Source organism: Geospiza fortis, unplaced genomic scaffold, assembly GCF_000277835.1.
Source record: "Geospiza fortis unplaced genomic scaffold, GeoFor_1.0 scaffold167, whole genome shotgun sequence".
Lineage (NCBI taxonomy): Eukaryota > Metazoa > Chordata > Aves > Passeriformes > Thraupidae > Geospiza > Geospiza fortis.
In genome coordinates, this window is record NW_005054355.1 from 4862405 (window position 1) to 4875128 (window position 12724).

General features: G+C 37.1%; 1 protein-coding gene across 1 annotated transcript; it reads right to left on the reverse strand.

Moving 5' to 3' along the window:
* Positions 1 to 1332: 1332 nt before the first annotated feature.
* Positions 1333 to 12603, reverse strand: TMEM175 (transmembrane protein 175). The gene is made up of 9 exons (XM_014308046.2): positions 12570 to 12603; positions 11571 to 11668; positions 10426 to 10477; positions 9519 to 9554; positions 8056 to 8139; positions 7250 to 7414; positions 5909 to 5987; positions 4104 to 4245; positions 1333 to 3554 (listed from the first exon to the last, which is right to left on the reverse strand). Exons 2-9 carry the CDS (start codon positions 11612 to 11614, stop codon positions 2891 to 2893), a joined length of 1266 nt encoding a protein of 421 aa, XP_014163521.1. The 5' UTR covers positions 11615 to 11668; positions 12570 to 12603; the 3' UTR covers positions 1333 to 2890.
* Between the last annotated feature and the right edge of the window lie 121 nt (positions 12604 to 12724).

Below are 12724 nucleotides of genomic sequence, written 5' to 3' on the forward strand. Positions count from 1 at the left end.
CGTCTCCGCTACAAGGAGGGGCGGAGGGGCAGAGGGAGCTGTGAGAAGTATCGAGGGGATCTCATCCACGTTTTTGAATGACAAATGCACACAGACTGAACGGCAGGAAATTCCTTTTAAATGGAACAAAAGATAACCATTCTTTCTTTTATTTTTTAATTTTTAAATTTTTTTTAAACTCATAAACACATAATTTTTAAATTTTTAAAAAACTTATTAAAAGCTGTTGAGCCCTTTGGAAACAGATACTGGAAACATTTTGTCACTGTCAGCCTGGTCAGGTATTGGCATAGGTTGGCCAGGGAGGTGGTGCAGTCACCATCACTGGAGGTGTTCAAGAGGCATGAGGATCTGGTGCAGACGATGTGGTTTAGTGGTCTAGGGGTTACAGTGGCACTGCTGGGTGAATAGCTGGACTGGGTGATCTTAAAGGTCTCTTACAACCTTAACGATTCTGTCATTAAATGGTTATGGTGGCTCTGTGCAGATGCTCAGTCTGACTGGACAAAGACCTCTGCAACCAACCCATCTAGCCAACCCTGCTTCAAACTGGAGGCTTGGACTAGGTGGTCTTCAGAGGCCCCTTCCAATGACATCTGTTCTGTGGTTCTGGGATTGTAATTACTGTATTTCAGTTTAATTTTCATAGATACAAAACCCTGTGGTCATTAGCAATTCTATCAAGAACAACTAGCTACAGTTATATTTGGGAATGATCTCCTACTTGAAAATGACACAATTCAAATTGATGAAGTTTGTTTCTCAAGAACTTGAAATTATGCTAAATGACCTCTCTTTATACAAAGTCCCATATCATGTTTGTCCTTAGGTTTAGGTTCTGATATATTACCAAATTTGGGTTGAATAATGCTATCTTGACCACAAGCAAAAATAAAATGGCTCGTTCTGCAGAACAAATTACTTATTTATACGTGGGCTTAACAAAAAAAACAGAAACAAACTGACCCAGAAAAACCAAGTGAACCAAAACCATGCACGCACGCACACAGACATCAAAAAAAAAGCATTATTGAGCCAGTACAGTGGCTTGTAATATTTATATGTGGCTTTATATTAAGCATCCTTATAAACACTGAAAAGAAACTCCTTGGCTAGTTTTTGGGTTTCATTCTCTTCAGGTACCATGGGAAGTAGAATCAACATTTCTTTACATCACATTAAATGCATTTTGGTATTTTGTAAAAAAATCACAAAACTGCTGAGGTTGGAAGGGACCTTGGTGATCTCGTAGGAAAAACCCACCTAACATAATTTTAATTACAGACATTGGCCTTAAAGTTCACCTACAGAGAAGAAATAAACAGTTTGAAGTTTTGCTTCTTCACTGATTTCAATTTATTACAAATACACATATTCACTACTTACTATGTGTCTGCTGCACATTAGAAACAAACCCATACAGAACCAAAAGTGCTTTTATTAAGTATCAGAAAAACTGCTATACACAACACAATGGAAGTAATTTAACCACAACTAGGTATAAATCCCCTTGAATAGCTGAACATACTCTTCATGAGAAGTATGTAATATTCACAATGACATATTCGGTATCAAGGTGCTTCAAAACAAAAGCACAAGTGCTTTCAAGACTGATCTCAACTGAAACGAGATATTTGTTTTTCACCTGCAATTTCTTCAGGCATATTTTGCCACATTTTTTTTTCATGATGAAGAACAAAATTCCCCAAATGCCTTTAATTATGGCATCAAAGTTGTCAGGCACTAAGATAATTCAAGATGCAAATTAATCACTCTGCCAGAAGGAAATGTAATGGCTTCTAGGGCAGCCAGAGTTTAGATTATTTGAAAAGTACAATACTTATCCAGCTACATGTAAGTGTAAAAAAAAAAATTCAACATTATCACGGACAGGAACTTCTAGGGGTTAGTTTCTTCTGCTGTCTTCCTGAGACTCAGAAATCTGTGGGACCCCTTAGTTGTCCACGGCTCAGGAGAAAGCTTAACTCCCTTACCTGATGTGGAACTCTCACACATTGCAGTCTCATACTCTCCTTGAATATGACACCATGCCTTCTGAGTAACAGAAGGATGTTCCATTGCCAGACAAAAAACAGACACAAAAAGCCTGAGAAATTAAAACACTTCAGACAAGAAGCTTCTGCAGAACAGAAAAAACCTTCTGTCTAATCACAGAGCTCTCTTCCCTCAGAAAATATCAAAGCTAGTTGAAACTTGGATGCAAAGCCACATGAATCCTCATTTGTTACACACTTTTAAGAAAAGAATAGATATGGCCGAAGAACTTGCGTTCAGATGGCTTGGAAGACTGCTATCACAATTGCAACTCCCATCTAAACTCACACAGAGCCACTCAAACAGTTAGATTTCCAACTGCTATCCCCTGTTTGTGACTATGGAAACAGACCATTGAAAAAAACCATTAAAATTTTAACATTGAAAAAAAAAAAAAAAAGAAACCAGTAACTTGTACGCATACATGTTCTACTATTATGTACCATCCAGAAATCCAGATGTCTCTGTGCTTTCCATTCCTCACATTCTCTTACATAGAAGCTCAACCAACTTCTCTCTGTTTGGCTGCCATTTTCCTGGATTTCTGCACACCTCTTTATCGATCATTGCTGCAGTTACATGTCAAGCAGCGTTTTTCTGTAAGGCAATACTAAAAGAAGGGGAACATGCTTTTCTTTGCATCCCCTCTTTATCCAATATTTTCAATAGCAGATTTTGGAGAAAGGGTCTTGAGCATGGCCAGCTTAAACATAAATATGCCCCAGTTATGGTCAATACAGGCTTTGGTTTACATCAATATAATCCACACACAAATATAATGCAAGTCAGAGGAGCTGAATATGATCTCGTAACCTCACATGCACTATGCGGAAATTTAGGACAGTGTTTCATTTGGAGACAAACACGCCTCCTCTTCTTCTAACAATACAACCTTCCGTCTGGAGAGAGACATCACAGACTTTATGGCAGTCAAAGAAATTCTAACAAAAATGCGCAAGGCGAGAAAAGCAAACGGGATTACAATCTGCATAAGATGGAAAATAGCAGTGCTAAATTCACTTAACAAGCAAGTTAGAAAGAAGGCCCCCAGACTTACGCAAGGGTAGAGAGCCAGCTTGGCAAACATGAAGGCATGCTCCTTGCCACCATATCTAGCAAAGGAATGCAAAGTTTCCTCTTCATTGAGAAGGGCTGTAGTCCATATTGCAAACTGAAATATGCTGGCAAAGAAAGTGATCACACAGCTGACCTGAATGGCTTCTATTTCATTATGAGACTTTTCTGCAAATTCACTGGTCAGCTGGTAAGCTAGTGGAAGCCCACCAATGAAAGCCAATGAAAGTATGTTGAGCAGTCCCATTAACCGGGTAGCTTTCGTTACATAAAGGAAAAGAGAGTGATGGACAAACCACAGGAGACCAATTGTAACAAATGAGCCAAAGTAAGCAAGGTAGTTTGGCCCATATTCACTTAAAGCTTCAAGAAGACTGCCATGGAACTTCTCCTCAACTTCTCTGGGGTCAGGAACATTGTCTTCGCTGTGGAGAGAAAAATTTATTTACTCTTCATATTCCTGTTATAAAAACACATCTGGAGCAAGACTGAATTATGCTGCTTTACTTTGAGAAAGTAGTGAACAACAGGAATCCACTCTGTACTTCTCTAGTAATTTAGAAACAGTGTTTCAAATAACAGCTCTGCAAAGCAATAATATATATATGGAAATCCGAATGCAGGTTGGCATTCCTTTGGGTTAATAAAGTTTATACAGTGATGAAACAGCTTTTATTGACAAAAAGCTTTCATCTGAAAACATAACTAAGCAAAAAAAGGAAGCTTTGTTCTTCAAGACTCTACATCCCAACATGTATTATGCGCACTGATGATTATTACTGCGGGAATGTGGGTGTTAAAAGTATCTTTGGTTTGTGCTGTGTCCTTCTAGAAAATCATTCTTTAAAGTAACCACTGCAGATTTTGGAAGTCAAACACAATGTTTGATTAATTTTATTTCCTCAAATGTTACACACAGACAAAAGTTTATATATTTAACAAGACTAAGTGCAAGAACCAGCATAAAGCCTTACCATATATCCAAAATGAGCAGGGTTGCTACAATGGCATAGACTCCATCACTGAATGCTTCTACTCGTTCTTTACTCAGAGGCTCACTGAGGTAAAACGTGAAGGTTTCTAAGCTATGAGGTTCCTCCTCTTCACATCTCTGACCTGGAAACATATCCAGAGGCTTAATCATGAAAAGAAGTATAAAATAAAGTAGTTCAACAACCTACTGTGACCTTTTTTCCTTATCTGCCTAAATTTTTCTTTAGACAAAAGGATGCCAGTCATCCACGCATGTCAGTCACTCTACTTTTTTTGGCATATGCGCCTTTCCCTGAAATTTATGTTTCTTTCAAGACAAGTGCTACAGGAACAACAATGAAAGTATGTGCTACAGGAACAACAAAAAAAGCTCTTTCCTTTAAACTGTATGGCAAACCATTAATAATGACTCAAAGTTGTAACTGAACAAAACAAATCAGATGCTGCACTTCAGGAAGCCCTAAAAGCTCGAGGGCCACTATGACAGCTTGGAGAACTTAGACTGTATGGTAGTAAAAACCTGTCTTGAAAAAAACCATGGGGGCTGAACAAGGATATTGAACTCACTTAAAATAATTCAAGCCTTTTGTCAAAAGGTGTAGTTTTTATAGGAAATGTCAAACATATCTCTAAAGAGTGAACTCAGAAGTGCCCAGCTAGCCAAAATACACTGCTTCAGGTATATATATATAAAAGGTTAAGGTTCCACAGGAATGCAAAGCAGGTGTAATCACAAGAAATTCAGTAAAGCAGTATTTCAGCCATCTGACAGGATGAGGTAGATGTGACCTGACTGCAAACCACACTGGCCCCATCACAATAAGCACGGACAATATTTGTATGTGTTTATTCTAGGCTTCATCCTTTTAAAGCATTTCTGCCTCCCTGTTACTGCTGCCACATGGGGGAGCGAAGAGTATGCTCACATTTGCACTGGAAACAGACAGACTTGTACTAGTCTGAACAGCAGCAGTAGAAGTACAAAGGTGTTATTCTTCTGCCCCAGCTTGGGAGTGTCAGTACCAAAGACATTATCTCTTCAGTGGTTTTGTGGTCCCTCTCAGAAGGACACTGCACCTTTCAGCTAAGTAGGTTGCATGATATCCCCTGCTCCTTTATTTTAGCAATGCCAACCTCTTTCTCAGCAGGATTTAAGAGCAGCTCAGGTTGCTATGGTTGTGCAATTGTTACTCCTGACACAAGGAGGGCAGAAAGCACACGAGGGAAGGAAGCATGGGTTTAGGCTAACTTGAGACATGTGTGAAGGCACTTCTTTAGATGATAGCAGTTAGATTAATGAGTAATTAGTAATACCCTGAACAGTTAACTATTGTGAGAAAGTTTGATTTACAGGTGTAGTGCTTGCCTGTTTGAAAATGTGTGACTATTCAGCATTGCAAGGAAGAAAGTGGTAAAGGCACAGAGCTTGCTTCCTTATGTTCTTCCATCTCCACGCTCCCTCTTGAGGAGGGAAAAGGGATAGATGGCCTGCTGCTGTCATTCATATACCTACATGCGTCTGCATGCACTCGCACTATCAGGACAAAAAAAAAAGTTTTGCACTGGAAAAATGATCTTACAATGTGTTGTGCCTTACACAAATCTCATTGCAATTATGGGAAACTAGGGAGCAAGGAGACACTGTTTAGAAGCACAACAATAAACCCCAAAATCACTATGTTCTGAGACCCAAAATGAAAGCAGAACTGAAATTATTTCATTCTGGGCTGTCTGCATAACGTTGACAACCTAATCTGAACATATGCCTAAGAATTTTGTTACTTACCAAGAATTTTGTTTTTACACCATGTAATTAACCGAGTGAGATGTGGAAAAATGATTACAAGTCCAAGAAGTATATAAGACTGTTGGAAAAGAAAATGAACAGTTAAAATATAGTTATCAAAAATATAAATTACCTTCCAGATTTAATATGAAACTATAACTCTCAATTTTAGAGCTTATAACACTAAGAAAAAGAAATCTTGACTTTCAAAAAGAAAAAGGCTCAGTTGAAATGCTCATTCACTTTCTGAATAATGCATGTGGAACCAAATACTGCTTTTTTGTAGCTAATTTAGTACCAGTAAAGAAGCAAACTAAAACAAGGAGGGAAATAATTCTGTTGACAAAAAGTACAGGAATAACTACTTTAGAAGTTGAAGAATTATCCCACATAATCCTTATGGGTTCTTCCAATTCATGATACTCTAAGATTGTACTATTTGTGTCACAAAAACACCTTGGCGTGTCCTAAGTGGTTCACAGGTTTTGCACAGGTCTAAGCACAGGAGCAACTTGGAGAGTAATTTCACCATTGTTAATATTAAAAACAAACAACAAAACTACAGTGAACAGAGTGAAGAAGAGGAGGAAAACATATTTTCAGACAAAACTAGGCCTTATCATGTTTGGACTTACAACTGCTCTTTTCAGCAAGAGCAATCTGATTTCTCACAAACTTGGGGATTATTTAAATACTGCCAATTCCTGTGGAATCTTTCTCAAAATCCATCTTTTCCTAAAGAACAAGAGGAATGGAAGCTCAGCATACATTCAAAAACTAGATTTCAGTTCTGAATAGGGGTTCCAGAAAAGAGTTAAAGCTATTAATAAGTAGGAGCAACTCACTGACATCAAATAAACACAGAAGAGAAAAAGGCCATGTAAAAGCAGTCCTTAGCCAAAACTATTTGTTTTGATATGCAGGCAACCTAACTGGTCTCCCTTCTCTGTTTGCTCTTACACCCTAAGTTAGTGCAGCAATTGCATTCACTTTTCTTCAGTTTGTGCAATGTGGTGTTCATTTCACATAAGATTCCTCAACTACTTCTGATGCACAAGATACGAACATAGAGTTTGGAAGACCTGCTTAAAACAAACAAGAAAGCAGGCACAGCAAGTAATAATTTAGCAGAATATTCTTTCTACACTATACAAACTCATGGATCAAGTTACAGGTTGATATATGTGATTAAATACATTCAATGCAAAAAACAACATCCTAGAACTAGCAATTGAGAAAGTGTGCATAATTAACACAGACATCACTATCTTCATACACAGTCCTAAAGACAGCTAATACAAACTGTTGCATCAAAGTTTTCTGTTAACTGAGAGCACTTACCAAAGGAATAAAGAAAAAAGAAAAGATGGCTGCTAAAAAGCATAAAATTGGTCCTCTCAGGATAATCTTTAAGATATGACGTTTATAGAAATTCTGATTTTCAGATTCCTGTATCTGTTGATTCAGTAAGTGTGGGTGATAGAATCCATATGCTACTATCACAGCCTACAAGGAAAAGAGCATTACTGAACTTATTACATATAAATATATTAAGGATTTAAAACATAAGACATAGAACTATAAATCAACACATTCGAAAACACTTTAAAGCTTTTTCTTCACTCCCATATGGAAAGCTGGTCTTTGAAACTCTGAGATTTGACAGCATACTGCATATGAAGATTTTAGTCTCCTCTGCAGAGTCTGTCATGACCGTTGATCCTTGATGAAGAGGAATGAAGACCTCTCTAATGAGGAATTGAATGCAACAAAGCACTGCACCAGGAGGAAGAATGCTGCTGGACTTCAGACTGAAAGCCCGTGTTCCCTCATCCACTGCTGCATGGCTCACAAAGACACCAGCAGGAAAACTCAACTGCTCTTTCCCCAAGGCATTTTTGCGAGAATGGGAATGGAATTCTGTGAACACTGAGATCAGCTGATTTAGTTGCATAAAACAGCTTCATGGGACAGTGAACTTTTGTCTCACATACAGGTACTGTATTATCATAATGGGCTTAACTTTGAAAAAGAATGCTATACAAGAACATATTCAGCAATTTATGCTACTCACTAGGAAGCTTAATTTCAGTTCCACACAAGAGAGTCTATGTAAAGGTGAAAATGCAAATGGATAGCTCCAATACCTGTATAAGGCCAATGACAACAGCACAGACACTGAACAGGAAGATACCAAAAGGTACCCCTGGAAAGGAGGCCATTAAGGAAAACTGGAAAAAAATCAACAAGATCATATATTTAATTAAGAAGCAATGCAGGAATAACAGTATAGAAATAGAAGCACTCTTCATTCAATATTGAAAATATTAATAAATCTACACAATAATTTGCATTTCATCATAATTCCATTAAATGCTGTTTCTAGTCACAAATACATGCAGGCATCCCAACCAAAGGCATCTGGAGAGATGGTTTTACTCTGACATTGACAGTGCTAAACCTCAGCCACTCTGGCACTGTGCCTCCATAATAATGTGCCTCCTGAGTGGCTTGTACCTGAGCATTAACCTTAACTAGTTGCAGTTGACATGATGTCATAGCTGTGAAAATTCTTGATATTAGGATACCTTTTTGAATCTTTTATTTTGTCTACCTCCACGGCTCCCTGTTGTATTAATTTCTGCAGCTTCTTTAGGGGAGGATAAAAAAGGAAAGGAAAAAAAAAAGAAAAACAGGGTGGAGTGTTAAGGTAACATGGACAGCTTTCTAAAAATAACTTCAGCTTCAAGGCAAAATGAAAAGTATATTCTCTTGCTGATAAAGATCATTTTACTGACCACAGCCCTATTTCTTGCAGACTAAATGTAAGACATACATATCCACATAGAAACAGGCGCCTGTCCTATTTACACATACAACTGTCAAGATGCATTTTAAGCAACTGTTTTGTTCTGTTAATATAGTATTCATTTGCAAATATTCTTTTGAGGTCATATGACCAAAAATTGTGCAGATTTTAAACATAAACCCTCAGCTGCAATCTTGCAGAGCAAATCAGAAGAGATACCACAAACTTGGTCTAAATTACAAAAAGAAAATATCCTGGCACATAAGGAGGAGTTTGAAACACAGTTTTATTTATCTTACCAAAATTCTTATCAGATAACCTGGACCTTCTTCAATACAGTTGCTTTTTTAAAAGAAATCATGGGAAATTTTTTACCATGAGAGTGGTAAAACATTGGCATAGTTGCCCAATCCCTGGAGATGTACAAGGTGAGGTTGGATGGACCGTTGAGAAACTTCATCTAGTTGAAGATGTCCCTGATCTTTGCAGGGGTTGGACTATAGGACCTTTAAGGGCCCCTTCCAACCCAAACTATTCTATGATACTATGACTTTCCATAACTGTAATTTTTGTTTCTAGAATACTCATTTTCTGCCAGGTCTAAAACATGAAGTATTTGAAGGTTATAAAATAGCTTCATGAATTTTAAAGAAGCAACACTTAACAACAATAACAGATTCAGAGTTTATACTATAACAACACTTTCCTGAGTTTCTGAATACTTTGGTAAAGTGTTTCCAAATAAATGAAGAAACAAGCAATGTAATTTAAACAAATGTCAGATTTTAGAAAATTACTTACTGTATATGGCAAGAAAGTTATGATCATCATACAAGCCTAAAACAGAAAAAAAGCATGTTGAAACACTATGTATTTTCTGGACACATCTTCAATGAGGGCATTGCTTGCTTTGTATTTTACAAGGAGATCAAATGCTTGTGCTGTATAATGAAAAATACCCACATTTCTGAAGTTGCTGAGTTTTGACTACAACAAATGGCTGCTTTTGTACACATATTCCATGTTCTCTATGCAAATTGCACAAGCTTATTGCAGAAAACACTACAGTTTTCTGTGTCTACTGATACCCAGGTAAAAGTTTTGCTATGGTTTTTACAAGACTTCTTTCTAAAGTAGCAATGCTAAATATACCACACTTTCTAAACAGTTGTTTCTGATTTGTCAAGAACATTAATAGCTGATTGTAAATATTTCGCATCTAAAAAAGCAAAATCAAAAAACTCAACCCAACAAACAAAAGCATAAAGAAATGCATTGCTTTGAAAGCTACATTAGGTAAGAATTAGATGCCTTAGGCTATTCTTCTAAAATTATTTCCTCTTGTTTTCTCTCATGGAGCCCCAACAGTGCTTTTATTAACAAAATTAGAATAACTATGTGGTTGCATACTTTCAGAGAACAGAGTTTAAAACAACATTGCAAAATACTCAGTTCCCCCAGATGAACTTCAGACTAACCTGCTGCAGAGCTTCTTCTGGTTCACAGTAGAACATTTGCATGTTAAAAGCAAGTTATTTATCAATCAGTCACAGTGAAACTAAAGATCTTTGTATTTTCCTGACTTTATATTTTCCTGGAAATATGTCAGAGTTATGCTAATTAATGTAGCAACTTTTGGATATTCACAGACACACTTAAGTGACCTGTATCGGCTTGTTAACCATCCAGCTTGTATGACAAGACTCACCAAATTTAGAAGAGCCAGGACATCATCTATATGTTCTATCACTTGAAACAACCTGTCAAGGCAAGGCAAAGTAAGGTTATAATGAGCAAGCCAACTCACGAACTATATATTTAAAACACTACATATAAATTGTACATTTATGATAGTATGGGGAAACCTAATTTCTTTTGCCACAGAATTAATACAAGTATTCCAGGTGCCACCAAAACTCATGAGGCTCAAATATGAAAGTAATTTGTTAGAAAAATCTTAAAAGCAAGATACAATGAAGTTCAGTCATGGAGCAGTTATTAAGAACCTGTTTTTTATTTGAATGGCAGAGTATTTTCAAAATTGTAAGGCTTAGAATAATTTCTCCTGAAGAGACAGCACACAAAGAAAAAGCTTTCCTTGTAAGCGTCCCCAGATTTTGTTAATGAAACTCTTCATTCACAAAACTATCACTTAGAATGAACAGGACCCATCACCGTCCACAAAACCCTGAGACTGTACCTCAGCATTTACTTCTACAAGCAAAGAAAAGCACTGGAGTAAAGGAATGGATATGGGGTGTCAGCTTCAAATACTGAATTACAGGTTACACACCTTTATTGGAACGCAGCCAATCCACTTACATAGCAGCATTTGTAAATTTCAAAATTCAAACAAAAACTGCCCTGGTTCCAGCACGACCCCTGCGTGCCAATTTCTTTTTAACCACCAAGACATGGCAGGTGGGAGTGTCCACAGCTCTATGAAGTACAGAATCTGCAACATTACAATTGACTTTGTGACAATTACTGCTGAGGACAGAGATGAGTTTTAGGCCAGCTGTACTATATCAGTTCTTTTGTTGTGGAGGATGCAAGTTACAACTTCATGTTTTTTTTCAGCAGAATTAGAAGTCTAATTCCATCTAGCTTTCAAGGTAAGACGAAAAGCAACTCTACAAGATATATAATGCTTGTTTTACTCTGTATGACTATGGCAGTAGTGTAAGAGTAGCTTTTCACTGCTAAGAGTAGCATCTCTTTACAATGGTTTTCTAATGTTATTCAACAAAAGACAATTCAGAAGTCTGGCAACAAGACAGAAATACATCAGAGACATGGTTATCTCCTGCACTTTCTAGCTTTTAACTTTAGATTTAAACATCATGTTCCTACCTTACATGAGCTGCCCATGCCACTGTGACTATTAAAAAGGTCATCAAGTAAACTGCAATTTTTGCTAGAAGAAGCTGCTGAACACTTTCACCTAATTTCTGAAACATAAAGTGACAACCAAGGAAACAAAATATAAATGTTATGTTACAAAATTATTACCAGCATCTGAAAAAGAGATGCACAACAATGTAATGTATTTTTTTTTGGAAAATGCCTCTCAAGAATGTAGTTCCCATTCAACAATCTCGTTAGTACATTGCAGAGAAAAGAGTTTATTAGGAACTTGTTAAATAGGCTGAAAAATGGCATTTGATGTATCAACACATCTCATCAATCGGTAAAAGGGCTTCCCAATGCTCTATTCACCTTGTTACTAATTTATGCATTCTCTCATCACTGTTACTATAAGAATGCATTTCAGAGGACTGGACACAATATGCCTCTTTTACTTTCACAGCACTGACTTCTGTAGTAGAAGCATTGCAGAGGTTTCATGTGACCATTGTTAAAAAGCAGAAAGGAGAGGGCTTAACCTCAGCAAATTTTGCACATACAACTATAGTGGCTTAAACAGACTCATATAGTATATCTGCTGTAATACAGATCTTATCTGAACTTCTTATACTAAGATTTATGTCTATTTAAGAGCAGAAAAATAAATAGCGACAAAAGAAAAAACCTGTAGACTTTCTCAAATTATTGTTTCCTAAAATTCCTGGGTATTCTCAGAATCAATTTCCTTTCTGTAGTCTTCTTTTTCCACCTTTGTTTATTCAAAATACATTTATTATGAACCTGACTTTAAAACTAGCATTCAGATGGCGCTATGTAAGCTTCTCTCAGTGACGGTTTATTACCAAGAAGAGTAGATCCTTTATGAAAGATGTTTTGGCCAAATGGGCAATTCATCTCTCATAGAAAAGTAACTAATTATAAACTAAGGCGAGGATGTTACGTCTACTTGCGAGGACACAAGAAACAACAAACGGCACGTGATACCTGGTCAGGATGTATTTTTGTGTGAGCCACTGGCAAAATCTGAAAAAACAAAGTGTTTATTAGCACATGACGTTCTTTTCCTTGTTGAGCAAAACCACACAACCTCCAGGTGCCAGGGGATTGCGTAGCCAGGAGCAGCTCTGGAAGTCACAGCC

Coding starts and splice junctions, on each gene's coding strand:
- TMEM175 (XM_014308046.2), bottom strand. CDS start 11,614: ATGACCTTTTTAATAGTCACAGTGGCATGGGCAGCTCATGTAAG. Junction 7,415..8,055: donor TTGTCATTGGCCTTATACAG/GTATTGGAGCTA, acceptor TTTTCCTTGTAG/GCTGTGATAGTAGCATATGG. Junction 5,988..7,249: donor CTTTTTTCTTTATTCCTTTG/GTAAGTGCTCTC, acceptor CTTTTCCAACAG/TCTTATATACTTCTTGGACT.